Genomic DNA, 14,191 nt, shown 5'->3' with positions numbered 1-14,191 from the left:
GGCATACTCGCTCGAGCTGGAGACACCAATGCCCCGAGTGTGGACCCACCTGTCCGCTCCAAGCGCTCTAGTAACTCGGTCGCGAAACCGACATCGACCCACCACTGCTACACCATCTGATATCGCAATGCGCAAATCTGGATGTCGACGGAAAGCCGAACACACTGAGACTTGACTCCTCCAGTGCGGGCAGGACCATACCAAAACTGTGCACTCCAAAAGACGTACGCAGATGCGCAGACGGCTCGATAGAGGTATACTTTACCACTGACGTAGAAATATGGCGCGTGTTAGCAGCGAAGCAACTCACATACTGGGTAAGAGCGAGAGGGGGAGAGGGGACACCAGCGCGCCGATCACCGTTAGACCCCACCCTGCAAAGAACACTGCAAGAGGAGTACTACCATACTGGGACCTCAGAGGAATGTCTGAGGAGGAGACAGTCGATGGCCTAGGGAGACATGGACTTATTGCCGCCAGGCGAGTGCGAAGGAGGGAAGGCGGAAAGCTTGTAGACAAACAAAGATGCAGTCATCTTCATTTCAACAGGCCGAATCTCTCGTCGAAATAATAGTAATGCAAAATGAATAATGAAATACACAAAATGATAATAAATAAATACTCCCATTGAGTACCACGCAACACCTGTACGGAAGTATGCGCATCATCCCGTCTGCTGCTTCAGGTGCTTCACACGCGACCCTGTCTTTACTCGACACAGGACGCAGTGCGAGTCGTCGCTCCTGGACTTTCGAACAAAGGATTCTGAGAGCTACAGCGACCCATTCACCATGATTGAGCAAATGTGTGCGAACAGCTTGGAGAGATGGGGCTCCCGCAACGGCTTCCTATTCTTGATAATTGAAACAAAAATCATGCATCCCTGCAAGCCCGATCCAAACTAGAACATGACTGCCAAGCTTCCGAATCGGCCGGTACTTCAATGGAACGTATACTTGACGCGGTCCACAACGATGAATACGCATCGCCACTGAGGCATTCAGAACCAGCCCGATCTTCAGCCTCTTGGTTGAGGCGAACAAACTGCCGCTGCCATTCCGACGCGAAATGCTCGGCGCACTTATTCGGTATACCTTGACGATCGCACGGTTTTGGCCACAGCCGACCTTTTGCTGCATCTTTTCGCGACATCTAATCCAGCTGTTCCAATGTGGTAATGTTACCTTATCAAAGCCTTTGTGTGGGAGGGTCAAGAGGAGTGTGAAAGAGTGTAACATCAGAAGGGATGACGTCATTCGTGTGATAGGCTCACCATGCCCGCTATGGTGCCTCCCACCACTGATCTGTGATCTTCCGCTCCATTCCCTGGTCAAGAGCGTCGACGAGTGTCGAGGAATTTCGTTCCAAGTTACTTCAGCCTATGTGCACCGACTATGATACGTACTTTAGCATGTACACGGATGGCCTACAGTCTGAGACGGGCACAGGATGCGCTGTAGTGTGTGACAAATGGACAAAATGCTTAACAGTGTCTCCGTTTGTTAGATCTTTGCCGCTGAACTTTTTACAATTAAGAGGGCATTAGTCTCTGCGAAGGAGGAACCAGCGGAGCAGCTCCTTATTCTGTCTGGCTCCTTGAGCGGTGGTCTGGCCATCAATTACTTGATAACACGTTTTAGTTGGCCTTATTATGCGACTTATTGCATCCCTCGACCAGATCCAGAAGCGTGTTGTATTCGGTTGGATACCTGGCTACGTCGGCATTACCGGCAACGAGAGGGCGGACACTGCGGCAAAGAAGGGAGCAGTCGGAACTAGCTCTCGCCCTTTTCGAGCGCCGTTCTCTGACTTAAGTCAGGTACCGTCAGCTCGCCTGAAGATAGACTGGCAAAAGACATGGGATCGGAAGAACACAGATGACCATGGAAATGCGCGAAACAAGCTAAGGGCTATTAAGTCAAACGTAGGCGAGTGGCGGTCCTCCCACCGCGACAGTCAAAAGGAGGAAGTCAGCCCGTGCCGCGTCGGCATAGGTCACACATACGGTACGCATGGGTTTCTCTTCTCAGCAGGGCAAGCACCGGAACGTCCTCGCTGTGATCGTGCGCTGTCTGTCGCTAATGCCTTCGCGCAGTGCCCACACTTTACCCCGGAGCACTATCGTCACTTTGGTTGTCATGTGCAACGTAGATTGTCCTTGCATTCACTCATAGGCGAGGACCCCACTATCGATGTGAGAGCGGTTCTTGCATTTTTTTAACGACATTAACTTCACGATCATTTACTCACCTTTACCGCAGCTTCTAACGCCAAAAACGACCCTGACTGGAAGCACCCCAGCGTACCTCTTTTGCACTCTGCGTGTTGCGGCCGTGTTGTGCTATTTACATACACTTGGGAAACGTATAACAGCAACCTTTATGTTATAGCACGACATATTTCCGCACAGCAATAGTTTGAGCGCAGAATGACCGTTGGATCTCGACAAGCCACTAAGCCCAAATAACAACAGGACGCAACATGCTCCCGCTGTATGCGCGAGCACCGAGTCAGGGTTTTGCGGCCAGGTCCTGTCTGTCCACCCCTGCCGCCGGCCTTGCCAGTCATCGATTCGGCACGCCCAAATACACGCCCGCTGTTGATCCTTAGATCTGGCAGGGGCACCGATTGTGTTTCTGCTATCTCAAACTTATATCAGGTTATTGACATGCGACCGGGTGGGCGACTGAATGCCCTTCGTTCGGGGGCGCGGGGTCAATTTGACCCCCTGAGATGTCAAAAATCACGATAGTTAGAACACAGTTGTTTAAGATAGATCACCCTGTACGTAAACTCAATTGTGTCGAAATTTTAGGTTCCTAGGTCATGACCTTTGGGCCAAAAATGTCAAACTCAAGCTCGGTGTATCAAGTGCCACAGACCTTCACATGCAACCGCCGTGGAGGTAGATACGTGTTCTAAGCAAAATATCTACGAGGTCGGTAACCTTGTTCGTACTTTATAACGCCAAGGTGACCAAATATCTTCAAAATTGTTCCTCTTTCGCCATTCGAATAAGCGTCAGGGATTACGGTAGGTGATATCTTGCAACAACAAAATATTGGCATGTGTCATTTTAGGTCAGCGACCTACTCTGACCTTTAAAGACTATATGAAACATTTCTGCTGTGGTCCCTGCCATTAATACATTTGAAATGGGCACCAGAAATTAACTCCTTCAACCAAGCTCTGGAGTCAAAATCATCAAGTTGTTTTTTACCTTTTTGCGCCCTTGATAACTTACGCCAGGTCAATAGAAGTGGTTATAATTCTATATTCAGTAGAGTATCATTGCCTAAGAAACTATCTCAGATATGTATGGCTTCGTGTAGCACTCCGCTGTTGCATCACTTTCAACGACACCGCGGGCCGCGGGCCACATGCTGTTTTTTCAAAGTTTTTTTCAGCTTCTGTTTTGTTTTTTTGCCCGCCTACTCGTTCCGGACATGCGCGACAGGACGACCAATAGCGGGCGGCCCGTTAAAAACACCGACCCCGTCGGAGCACAATCACTTTCAAACAGCGCACGAACCACGTTTAGAGTCGACTGTCGGAGGAACATTGAGACGGACACGGTGATGGGAGACTGTATCGGCCTAGCGCGCCGACGGTCAGGCGCTCAGCGCCTACACCTCTGCAAAATGTAGGCCCGGTGGAGCAAGCGCCGACCATTCGGCAGTTCTCTGAGATCCTCGGCTCTTTTTTCCTCGTTGTAGACAATTAAGAAAGCGCGTCCTGACAATTTCTTAGATTACATACTCGGAGATTAATTCCGATCCCTTATATGTCGTGCACTCTTTTCGTGTTTGCGTCGTATCGCAGTAATAAGTATGTCTAATACACAAACATGTCGCTAACGTGTGTTGTTAAAGGGCGTGCTGACCCCTGTCTGGTATTGCTCTATGCGCTTCAGTGAACAGTGTGCATGACAATAGCAGATCATTGAATAACGTGCGGCCTGACTTTTGTGCCATGAGAAAGGACGCGTGGTGGACAGGTCCATGCTGTTGAGGTTGATATCTCTACCTTGGATGGCGCATATTCTGCGTACAGCATGGGGGGACTGTGAATTTCCACGAGTTCGATCAACTTTTTTTGTCCTGACGTCAAATTTTTCATTCCATCGAATGCTTACCAAATTGCCAATTGTTGATCAACTCATCACATTTGACGATTTGCCAAATGCTGCCAACCATTCCCAAGCCCACAACCAAACTGAACTACTAAATTCATATATTTCGTAACGTAACTATACCGGCGAAGTGGCCCACTCGCCTCGCGGATCACTATTTGTAAACGCATTCCAAACATCATACAGTCCACAACGTCATGTGCGAGTACGTAACCACAAAACGACACCAGAACTTCATCTAAATTACTGAGTCATTCACGGCGCTTGTTGCTGTTATGCGACCTGGGCTTTGGAAATCACGTGTTTGCCATGTGGCGTCGGTGAGAAATACGTCGGGTGAGCATGACAATATTGCAGAGAAGTGAGGAACCTGTGCTACTATTACGCGGAAGGCCATCACTGAAGGTGTCGCCTAAAATTAAAAGAAGAAAATCAAGAATCTTACCTAACTAAAAAAGTGAAATTCCTCGCGCAACATAGTGGTGGCCATTACATCTCACATCTTACATCTTGATGTAACAGTGAATCGAGATATATCAAGAATAACGGAAAAATTCGCGTAACAAACATGCCCCTCAGGCGGAGTGACTTTTCATGGCTGTCGTGAGATGTAACAAAAATTTTAACTAGCTTTGTAGCGATTCGGTCGCTCGAGGGCGGCGGTGGTGCACGTTATAAAGTCGGTGGGGTTCCGAAAGACTTCAGTCACAAACGTTTTCTCAGGAGCTCGGATCTGTGCAAGCACAGGCAATGTCTCGACAAAACCTCGTCAATTTCAGTTGCTCCTTTTTGAAATTAAACTCGAAGGACCTCAGTTGCGCATAAAGGCTATAACATAAAGCTTAATCATTTCATATTGTAGCATTGCTCCATTCTATCTTAGAAAATAGCATGGAATCATGGACATGAGTGGTGCATCCCCCTATATTACAGTACATGCCAGGACAGTAGCCACTACCGTTATGTCCTAATCAGTCCACGTTTTGATGCGATTTGGTATCACACTTTTGAGCATCAAAACGCTCACCATTGGAGCATAAACGATATTCGCCACTAAAAATACGTGAAAACGACACATGTACACCTGTGAATTACTTTTTAACCTAGCAAAAGATGTTAAATGCAGCTCGCGAAAAATAAAATTCCCTATCCCGAACCTGCTCAGTGCTGAAAACGCCGTGTTAAACGTTTAGCCTATATATATATATATATATATATATATATATATATATATATATATATATATATACAGTGTGCATGCATGAAGCTACGCATGAGCAGGGCCCAGCACTGCAAGCAACCTTCGTATTTGTTCCGAGGGTTCTCGACCAGGGCGACACCTATATAGTCCGAGGCTGTGTGTGAGGCGACACCTATGAGAATTGCTCGATAAAATGTTTGATCGCATTGACGTGCTTTGGAGTAACTTCACGTCCTAACTTCCGTATGACCATGTCTCAGCGAATGAGCACAGTGGGTATGACAATATACTATATGCCATTAGTTACATCTATCTCGTTAACGGCCAGACCACTAGAGCCACAAACAGCCAACGGGTGCCAAAGCAACGCAGTTGCAGGCCCCACCTTGTCTAAACTGAGGCCGGCCCTACCCTGTCCTAACCGGGGCCTACCCCACCTTGTCTAAACTGGGGCCAACTCCATGCTGCTTAAACGTTGTCCAAACTTGGGCCTAACCCACCCTGTCTAAACCGGGGCCGACCTCACCTTGTTTAAAGAAGGGCCGACCCCGCCCTGTCTAAACTAGAGCCGATTCCATGCCGCTTAAACTGGGGCCGACCACACGCTGTCCAAACTTGGGCCGACCCCACGCTGTCTAAACTGGAACCGATTCCATGCCGCTTAAACTGGGGCCGACCCCACGTTGTCCAAACCTGGGCCGACCCCACCCTGTCTAAACTGGAGCCGACTCCATGCCTTTTAAACTGGGGCCGACCCCACGTTGTCCAAACTTGGGCCGACCCCACCCTGTCTAAACTGGGACCGACCTCACCTTGTTCAAAGTAGGGCCGACCCCATGCTGTTCAAACTGGGCCGACCCCACCTCGTTTAAGGTAGGGCCGACCAGGAACCAGATCAGCTCCACGGTCAAGGTCGACCCAGTGCAACACAAAACATGCCCTCGCTAAGCTAAGCTGGACTTAATGTAACTGCCCTGATAAAGCAAACCACGGAAGTCCGAGTCCCTGCTGAGCAGCTCTGCATGTAAGTACGCCTCTGCTGAATGACCAAGGCTCTGTCCTAAGGTGTGGAATGTGGGATGTTGTCAGTGCCGCAGCTAGCCAACCACTTAGCCAAGGTGGGTGCCTTTGTCTCATAGAAATTGGTTGCTAAACATATGCAGTAGCATTTAAAGAATCGTTTAGACCAAGAAAAGCTTAATTTTTACCCTTCACCCTCTATTTTTAATAGTTTGAATCGCAGGATTTAGAAATGAACTACCAAGGTTAGTCCAATGACATTTGTCCCACCAAATCCTGACAAGTGGTTTTCGAGATTTCTCTGGAAGCGGGGAGGAGGCAGAACTGTCCCCCCGCGGCTTAGCGTAAATCTCACAGCCCGTGGGGAATAAGGTTTTTGTGCTACACAACACTGTGAGGCATCAAAGCATACTCACTTCAACAATGTTCTTGCACCTACGACATTGACACAGCACCATGACAAGAAAACAACTTCTGTTATAGATTTCCAGATAACTTAAACGCCTGGCGGGCTCGTCCAAATATTTCGAGGGGATACAGAGACCCCCAGGACAACGCTGGCTGCGCCCCTGGGCGCAGTCCGCACCGAAGCCCATGCCAACCACCTGACGTTTAGTTTTGATAAACAGCCTTTCGCCTCGGCAGGATTACCCTCGATTCAAAATAGTAAGAGCTCGTAGTTTGAGCTACAATAATGCAGCCGTCCTGATTGAGCCATGACTCGCGCGTAGTCACACGTGTCTCCGCACCGCACCAACAGACCATCAGGGGATCAGGCGGGGGCTAGTTGGACCGACGACAGCCTGTTGCCTAGCACCGCCAGCAGTGCGGTGGCTGGCTGCAAAATTTCTAATCTTGTTACAGGCTGGAGAGCTTACGGTTCTATTGCTTTAACAAAATAAGCTATGTGCTGCAAATTGCTTATCTCAAATCAGTCTTACGTAATAAATGGGAAACCTTGTCAGTTGGCCCTTAATATCTCGAGATCCGTCAGAGACCCATAACCTGACATGTTCGGAATCAACGTGACGGAATGAAGGCTTATACAACATGCCAGTCCGGAACAAAACACCATACGCGATGCAACGCGATAAAAATCGCCCTATGAGGAGAGCGTCGGCAACGGTCGGCTTCGCGTCACCTAAAGTGCATGGGCAGTGAAGGATTTCGGCATCCGCGTACCGATCGTTCGATTGTATGCTGCCATTTGCGAGAAGGATATGAGATTCCGTAGACTAGATAGCTTTTGCTCATGCTATGCACAAGGCCGTAAAAGAACGTCCATATCTTTCGTTTTGCAGGTTCTCAGGACTTATGTGACAGCCAGTTAACCAACCAACTCCTTGTAAGTTGGCAATGGCTCGGTCCAGCGCGGACAGCTAGCTGAAGGTTCCCTCCGCTGAAACCGCAGATTTCGCCGGTCGACAGGTCCTACCGACCTGGAAGAATGGTGCCAAGACCCTGCCTGGCTCAGCGAGCAGGTCATCCTCGGGCAAAAACACTTCGTTGCTGATTATATGAACCCCTGGCAAGGGCAATGGGGGGTAAGGTCGAAATATGGTGCAAAGGTGAACACTGGTGGAAACGTATTTTTGCGAACATATACTCCATTAACACGAGTGATCTGCAGCTGGAAATTTCATTGGAATGTTTCCAGCTATGAAATGCAAATACGTACACCAACGACGAAAGATTGATTTGGAACATAAACCGAACATAATTACATGAAATCCCTGCTCCACAGTCCCTCTTCCATCACCCGGGCATCGCTGGGGTCGCAGCTAGTACATCATATTGCCGAACTTTGAAATTGAAATAATATTCTGGTAAGATTGATAGTCCTGCCGTACGTAGTGCAACCATCTAAAAATGTATCCCGATGATTTGCTTGCTATTTCTATTCGACCAATATATCGTTGCATCTTGAAAGTCAGTCATTATCAGCACAATGACCCACGTCTCCCCCAGTCGGACAAGGGCAAAAATACAGGATCGTTTGCAGAAAGGTGTAGCATGTATGCACGCCGAGTAAAAACGATTGCATGCATCAGCGACAAAATCGAAGTGGCTTAACACTCAATGCCTGCTTTTGAGACGGCATCCGCAAAGTTGCGATTTGAAATATGCTCGGCGTGGAACAATTAACAGCCTTCAGATGTTCGCCTTGCACGCTGTCCCAGCTCAGGCAAGCCAACGCATCGGAGACCAGCACGCATCTAACCCCGACTGAGGTTGAACGCTGTCCCAGGAGTCGCTGACGGTGAATCACATTTTACGTAACTTTCCAACCCTGCTCAAAGTCGACGCACCAAATTTGCTGATTTTCGGTCACACAAGATATGTGCAGCAGTCGTGATTATCGCGACGGGAAAAGTCAAGCAAATCTCACCAAACGCCCCGGAATTAAACGGGAAATTCCTGCACCGCCACGACCGCAAATACCGGGGACTGGTTTGCAACGTAACCGTGCCAGCCGGAAAACTACATCGTCGAGCAGCCCTTACGAAAGTCGCCCACTCACGACTTTGGACTTAAATGGAGCGGGTCGCCACGCTGTTGGTGGCGGGCCCGCTGTCCAGACAGAACGGCCGCCTGGGATTTGTGTGCCGGTGTCAGTAAAGCCTTGGGTCCCTGCCGGCTTCGTTGAAGAACGGGTGGCTAAACGACCGTCAGTGACCGGTGTTGTCACACGCAGACTCGTTTCGATTCCGGATTTAAGTAGGACTTAGTGGCCTTGATTCAACCCATCCAAACATGCAGACATATCCAATGCTTAATCTCTAGTTTAGAGACAGGCATATTATCACATTCCTAATTTCAACAATCTGAATAAAAAATTTTGAAGACAGGGCGGATTTATTCTTCCGTATATCAGCAGCCACAGCTATGAAAGTCGTTTCTGGCTAACTGTGCGTCCAAGATAGATACAAAATGACGGAAAACGCTTGAGCACAAGCTTTTGAAAATCACCAGATGACTACCGCACTTTAACGAGGCAATGTTTATATTGACCCTGATGTAAACGACACCACCTTATCTGTACAGTCTACACAGAGTACAAGTGAATGCTTCAAAAATATCCGACACAGATAGACGCAGCACCTTCAGACACCATGCGATTGCAGCGGTGAAACGTCACCCTCATGCTTTCAGCGCCTTGACACCAGATCACGGCCTACAATCACAACGCACGATTTTTACAAAAGCCATTCAAAATAAAAAGGCATCACGACCACCCTTCCGTCTGAACCCATTCGCCAACAACTGCGCAGCCTAAACACTGCACACGGAACATTTCGTCGTTTACCAAATAAAACAGACCACTCTTCCATCTCCTTGACCCGGGTTCCGATTCTATCCATGCGTATACATTCACGCATAAAATTTCAACAGGCCCACCGCGGCCGAAGCCTCTTGTCCCCCCTCCCCTCCCCTACCCCTCCCACCAGCTAACTACCACCCGGCGCGCGCGTTAAAGCTCGTCGTGTTTCGGGCCCGAGAACTCCTCATGCGAGATGAACCCGTCCTTGTCGGCGTCCTCGTGCTGGAAAATCTCCTCGATCAGCTTATCCTGTAAACGGACGGACGTCGTTAGTCCACAGGCTGATGCTGGATCTCGACTGTTCGGACCACGAACTCGCTATGTCGGCGGGACGGTCCCCAGCCACGCTAGCGAAGCACGCAGCCCGCAGGCAGGTGCAGCTCCCATTCAGGCACAGGGAGAGCCGTTTGACCCCCGGACTATCGCATCCAAAAGAGTGGCCATGACACGTGGAGTGTTACACTTTCCCTCTCAGGTCCGGGCAACCATATGTCGCAACTGATCCCGGTTACAGTCTCAGTGACGCCTTACGTTCGTCCATGTGACCAAGGATCCAGTAAAATATGGTGGTCACTAAACCCTCTCTCTCTGGACGTTAGTCGCCTGTCAACAGCACCTGGTGCCAAACTCCTGCGCTGGTCTAAGCAATCTGCACTCCAACCAACAACTAAGCTTTCTGACCGGTTTGTCGGGGTTTTCCTGGACAATGCCGCGGTGAAGTAGGTCACAAAACAAAAAGATCCATTGCGCCGCCATACTGAATACAAAAACACATGTACTTGGCCCACTGCCGCAAACAGTATGGTGACTGGTTAGAAACTAACCTTCATATCCCCTAGCATCATTTAAACACCCAGAGACCACCCAAACCAGGGCGAGTCAACTCCAAACGGGCGACCACAACGCGCTCGCCAGCCGGCGCGCACCTGGTTCTGCAGCATCTCGTCCATCTGGCCTTCGGGCATCTCGCCCTTCTGCTGCTCCAGCTGCTGCGACAGGTAAGTCTGGATCTCCTCGCGGCTGATCTGCTGGTCGCCGTCCGTGTCCACCATCTTGAACACGTTCTGTGGCGGCGGCGCCTCGTTGATCGACAGCAGCTCAACGTCAAAGTTCAGCGTGGCACCTGCGATAGGTCAAATAGCACCGGGTCAGCGAGGCTGCTGTCAGCAGCAGGCCGGCAGGCGTCAGGTTTCCGGCCGCGTGGTCACCTAACAATGGCTCCTGCGCGTCGAACCGAGTCAAACAGGCACACAGTCGGGAGAGGGCATGAGGTTTGACATCCCCTGAGCCCTGCACAGAGTAGGCTTCACACACGAGAGACATGGGGCGCAATGCCACGGCCCAATTATTACCCTGACGACCAAAGCCTATGCCTATGCCAATGCCGATGTCAATGTCATTACTCCACGGATCACACATATACGCACACACTTCCGAATTGGGAGACCGTGCCACATGCACCAATGAGGTGGGCAGCACAAACACCCAATGATCACATCACTAAATCAGGACAGCTCGCCCCCAGCACCATATAAGTCGGTGACCCAAGTATCTCCCACACATGGCGCTAGAACAGGGAAGAACGTAAGCAAGCGCTCTGCCCGTGCCCCCTGACTCACCTCCCGGGATAACCTCGCCGGCGCCCTGCTCGCCGTAGCCCAGGCTGGGCGGAACGACCAGCTTGCGCTTCTCTCCAACGCACATGTCGGTCAGGCCCTGGTCCCAGCCCTTGATCACCTGGCCCACGCCCAGCTGGAAGTTGAATGGCTGATTCCGGTCCAGGCTGCAAGCAGAACCATGTGGTCAACATACATACTTGGTTTGCATGTGTCTTAATGTGTGAGAGCCAGACTTGCCCTCATCCTAACTTATTTGACAATATTTCACAATAGCTCCACTTCTGTCACATTGGACTTATACTGACAACTCCAATATTCCATCTGTGAGTGCACACAAACATGTTTAAATACAAAAGGTCACAATTTACACCCATATATATTTTGATTTTCCATTGGATTAATCAATCCCCAGTGATGAAGTTAATAATTTCTCATCATTCATTTTTCTTATCTTTATCACCACTAAATTATCAGCATCATTTTAACTCACAGTGGACAGGCTGGGACTCATGAACCACCCATAAGCAATATTAAAACATATGCAGTTTAAGCTGGTTAGATGGTCACATGCACTGGTAATAATTAAATCATGTTCCTACTTCAAATTGTAGATGCATTTGCTTTGTTTACATGATTATCAGTCATTGGGTACAACTACAATTTTACTTTTGTATCCATTTCCGAACAATGCAGGGACAAAAGATTGATGAGGATGATGCTTATGGTAAGCCACAAAGGAAGACAGCATTCTTCTAATAGTGCACTGATCACATAAAAGATACAGTTCACCACACCTGCACAAGCGCAAGTTTCCAAAATGTTCCATACATGAAGGACATTGGGTAAACTAATTTGATTCAACATTTTGCAGAGGGTTCAACCCAGGGGCCAGCAATGCCCCACAGATGGGCTTCTCATTAGATTCAGCCTGTATCATGTTGACAACAAATTTTCAGTAAATATATAAATAAACATACAAAATAGTCTGCCATTCCAGTAGCAGATCCATCCTTGCAACCAAATAATTCTCAATGAAAGTAAAAAGGAAGCAAATTTGGAATAGCACTGAGAATTTTATTCAAGTTTTGTGGCACCCCAGCAAAATATTGGGTGGGCCGAAATCAATCTTGCAGGTCCACAGCAATGATGGTGGCCTCCACCCCCACAAAAGAAAACAAACCAAAACCCATCCAGTGTCCTGGATCGTGCCGGATGGTCGGGCAACACGACACTCACCTGGAATCAAATTTTGTTCCATCTGCAAGTGTTCCAGTGTAGTGCATTGACAGCATGTCCCCATTCTTTGTTAGTTTCTCACATTCTTCAGGCTTGAAAACATTCTCCACTTTAAGTTCATCCTCAGCACAAACACAGACCAGGGCAGCAAAGAGGCAAATAATAGTCTTCATACTGAAACTTGAATAATTTCGTTCTGGAAGCGCTGTCCGGAAGTTTGTGTTGGAAGCAAGGAGCAGCAATGCTCACACACACAACTTGAAGTAAAACTAATAATTTAAAACAAAGCTCTGGCACAATGCAACCCCCAGCTGTACAACCGCACACGGCCGCACCAACCGTACCACCCCTTCGAGGAAACGCCGCAGAACTGAGCGCAATGCTGGAAGCCGCTGACGCCGTTGCCACGACAACAGTCGTGTTATTACCAGATGTGGTTTATTTCTAGTTTACTACCGTTTCTATTTTCAACATGCTGCTATTGAAAGTACATATATCACAATTACCTCGAAAAATATTATTTATGAACTAGCTTATTCAACAAGTCTAGTTTCAAAGCATATCACTCGCTTTTTTTTCTAGAAGTGTAAACTATATATATCAAAAATGAAGTATGTAATAAAATATAATATAGTATGCATTGAAATTAAGCTAAGAACCACCAAGGAACTCATGACGAAGCATTCGTCACATGTCAATGATCCCCGGAGCGTGGAAGCGGGGGCCGGCCGTAGCCTTGCAGTTGGTGTTATGGTAGAGAACAGATGGAATGGGTATCTAAAAGGTACTCGCCAAATGTCGGTTTCATCTAGAGGCACGGGTAAGGGCTATAGGGGGGGGGGGGGGGGTGCCCTAGCGGCCGGAACGGCTCCTTGGGATCGACGACCAGCAGCCTGATTTGAGGTCACGATGGCCGAAGGTCGCGTTAGGGGTCTCCGGACCGCAGAACTAGGCCCTTGATTGGCAGTTAAAGGGCTCTCTGCGCCGATTGGACCCCTGAGTCGATGAGGGCCTCTATCTCGATCAGGCGTCACCAGCACCGAATAGTCTGCCCCACGGGTGTCGATTTGTATTGTTTTGTGAGGGCCCTGCCGCCCATGTCGAGTTCCCCCCCCCCCATGTTGAGTTGCCTCCTCCCCCCAATGTTGGCTTGCCCCCACAACGTTTTTGGTTGGAATAATACAAAACACGTGGGTAAAAGATGATCATAACACAAAGACTATCTTCTTTGACGTTTCTGCGTAGTGACGTCTCGTTCCACTCTCATGGCAAAAAGTCATGGATGCGCTCGCCACAAAATACAAACAGAAACAGCTGAGTGGCTGAACGAAGCAACAAACTTCACATACCTAGCGCAATAAGACTTCCAATGGTTTGAGAGGTTAAAGTGAAAAGCTTTGGAATATGGGGATGACCAAATCCTTCATGGCTAACCCCGCCCCCGTCCTCCACAACCGAAATACGTGCCGCCTCCCATGAACGCCATAGAAGAGCGTCATCGGCGTCCTAAGGTGGCCTCTAAAGGGGCGCTTTCACGTGCCGATCAGAAGAGACGCGTGCGCCTAGTACCTGCTCCCTGGATCCAACCCGGCATGACTTCTATTCTGCTTAAATTAAGGACTTTTATAAATTATACAAAGACTAAAAACTTATATTGCGTC

General features: G+C 48.8%; 1 protein-coding gene across 1 annotated transcript; it reads right to left on the bottom strand.

The window, feature by feature from the left end:
* Positions 1-9,190: 9,190 nt before the first annotated feature.
* LOC119106281 (FK506-binding protein 2) lies at positions 9,191-12,899 on the bottom strand. Its single transcript, XM_037229895.1, has 4 exons — positions 12,531-12,899; positions 11,295-11,458; positions 10,602-10,798; positions 9,191-9,924 (listed from the first exon to the last, which is right to left on the bottom strand). The coding sequence occupies exons 1-4, from the start codon at positions 12,701-12,703 to the stop codon at positions 9,826-9,828; spliced, it is 633 nt and encodes a 210-aa protein (XP_037085790.1). The 5' UTR covers positions 12,704-12,899; the 3' UTR covers positions 9,191-9,825.
* Positions 12,900-14,191: the final 1,292 nt, after the last annotated feature.

This window comes from Pollicipes pollicipes, unplaced genomic scaffold, assembly GCF_011947565.3.
Source record: "Pollicipes pollicipes isolate AB1234 unplaced genomic scaffold, Ppol_2.1 Scaffold_6138;HRSCAF=7277_pilon_pilon_pilon, whole genome shotgun sequence".
Taxonomy (NCBI): domain Eukaryota; kingdom Metazoa; phylum Arthropoda; class Thecostraca; order Pollicipedomorpha; family Pollicipedidae; genus Pollicipes; species Pollicipes pollicipes.
The sequence above is the reverse complement of the archived record's forward strand: the minus strand, read 5'-3'. Positions and strand labels throughout refer to the sequence as shown.